The following is a 933-nucleotide window of genomic DNA, read 5'->3' as shown; positions in this document are numbered from 1 at the left end:
GCCGGATCCCGGCCGGGCTCCCCCCAGGCCCCCTCCCGCGGGCCTTACCCCGCGGCCACGTTGTTGCTGTTCCAGTAGGGGTGGACGATGATCTTGCTGACGCTGAAGATCTGCTCGCTGCCCTCGTTCCTGTTGAGGTTGTGCTCGCCGGCCACCACACGGTAGTTCATGTTACTGCCGGGAAGGTGCAAAAACACTCCTTCAGCCCCAAAGTACGGTCATTCCAAGCGTGAGCTGATGCGGAAGGGTCAGAGCAGGGAGAGGATGCTCCCGAAACAGCCCCGTGGAGCCCCTGCCGGAGGAGCCCAAAAGCCCTCCAAGGGCGGCTGCGCTGCGGCTTGGGGCGGCCGGACTTTCTCCTTGGAAAGGGTTTTGGGGGAAAGGAGCTTTCCCGAGAGGAAGGAGGGGGCCCGCCCTGCTCACTTGTTCACGCAGTGGGCGGCGGTCATCACCCAGTTCCTGTGGATGAGGGAGCCCCCGCAGGTGTGGTGCCAGCTGCCCCCGGAGTAATACTGGAGGGAGATCTGGGGAGGGGGCGAGACACGGGCAGGGGGGGCTCAGCGCAGGGTGCCGGGGCGAGGAGAGCCCCGGGATCGCCCTTGGGACCCCGGCAGGACTCACCTGGTAGGGCCAGGCGTGCGAGCGCGCCTCGGTCCCACCGACCACCCGCTGCATCCCATCGAGATCGAGCTCGGAGCAGCGCCCTGGGGACAGAGGGACGGCGTGAGTCCCCAGCGGCGGGGTCAGGGAGGGTGTCAGGAGGTGCCGAGGCCGAAGGCTCCGGGCGGGACTCACCGCAGAGGGCGAGGGCGGCGAGGAGCACGAGCTGCAGCATCATCCTGGAGCGCGGGGGCCACGGCGGGACCGAGGCGCTGCCCCGCGGGCGCTTTAACGGGGCCGCGGGAGGAGGCGCGGGAAGGGAAGCAGGTGCCG

At 69.1% G+C, this 933-nt stretch overlaps 1 protein-coding gene across 1 annotated transcript; it reads right to left on the bottom strand.

Annotated features, from left to right (window-relative positions):
* Window positions 1-6: 6 nt before the first annotated feature.
* CELA1 (chymotrypsin like elastase family member 1) lies at window positions 7-927 on the bottom strand. The gene is given in 4 exon segments (XM_017728692.1): window positions 7-174; window positions 424-524; window positions 622-770; window positions 772-927. Coding segments are annotated over 4 exon segments (447 nt in total). The 5' UTR covers window positions 839-927; the 3' UTR covers window positions 7-44.
* Between the last annotated feature and the right edge of the window lie 6 nt (window positions 928-933).

This window comes from Corvus brachyrhynchos, unplaced genomic scaffold (genome assembly GCF_000691975.1).
Source record: "Corvus brachyrhynchos isolate BGI_N302 unplaced genomic scaffold, ASM69197v1 scaffold193, whole genome shotgun sequence".
In the NCBI taxonomy this organism is placed as follows: Eukaryota; Metazoa; Chordata; class Aves; order Passeriformes; family Corvidae; genus Corvus; species Corvus brachyrhynchos.
The sequence above is the reverse complement of the archived record's forward strand: the minus strand, read 5'-3'. Positions and strand labels throughout refer to the sequence as shown.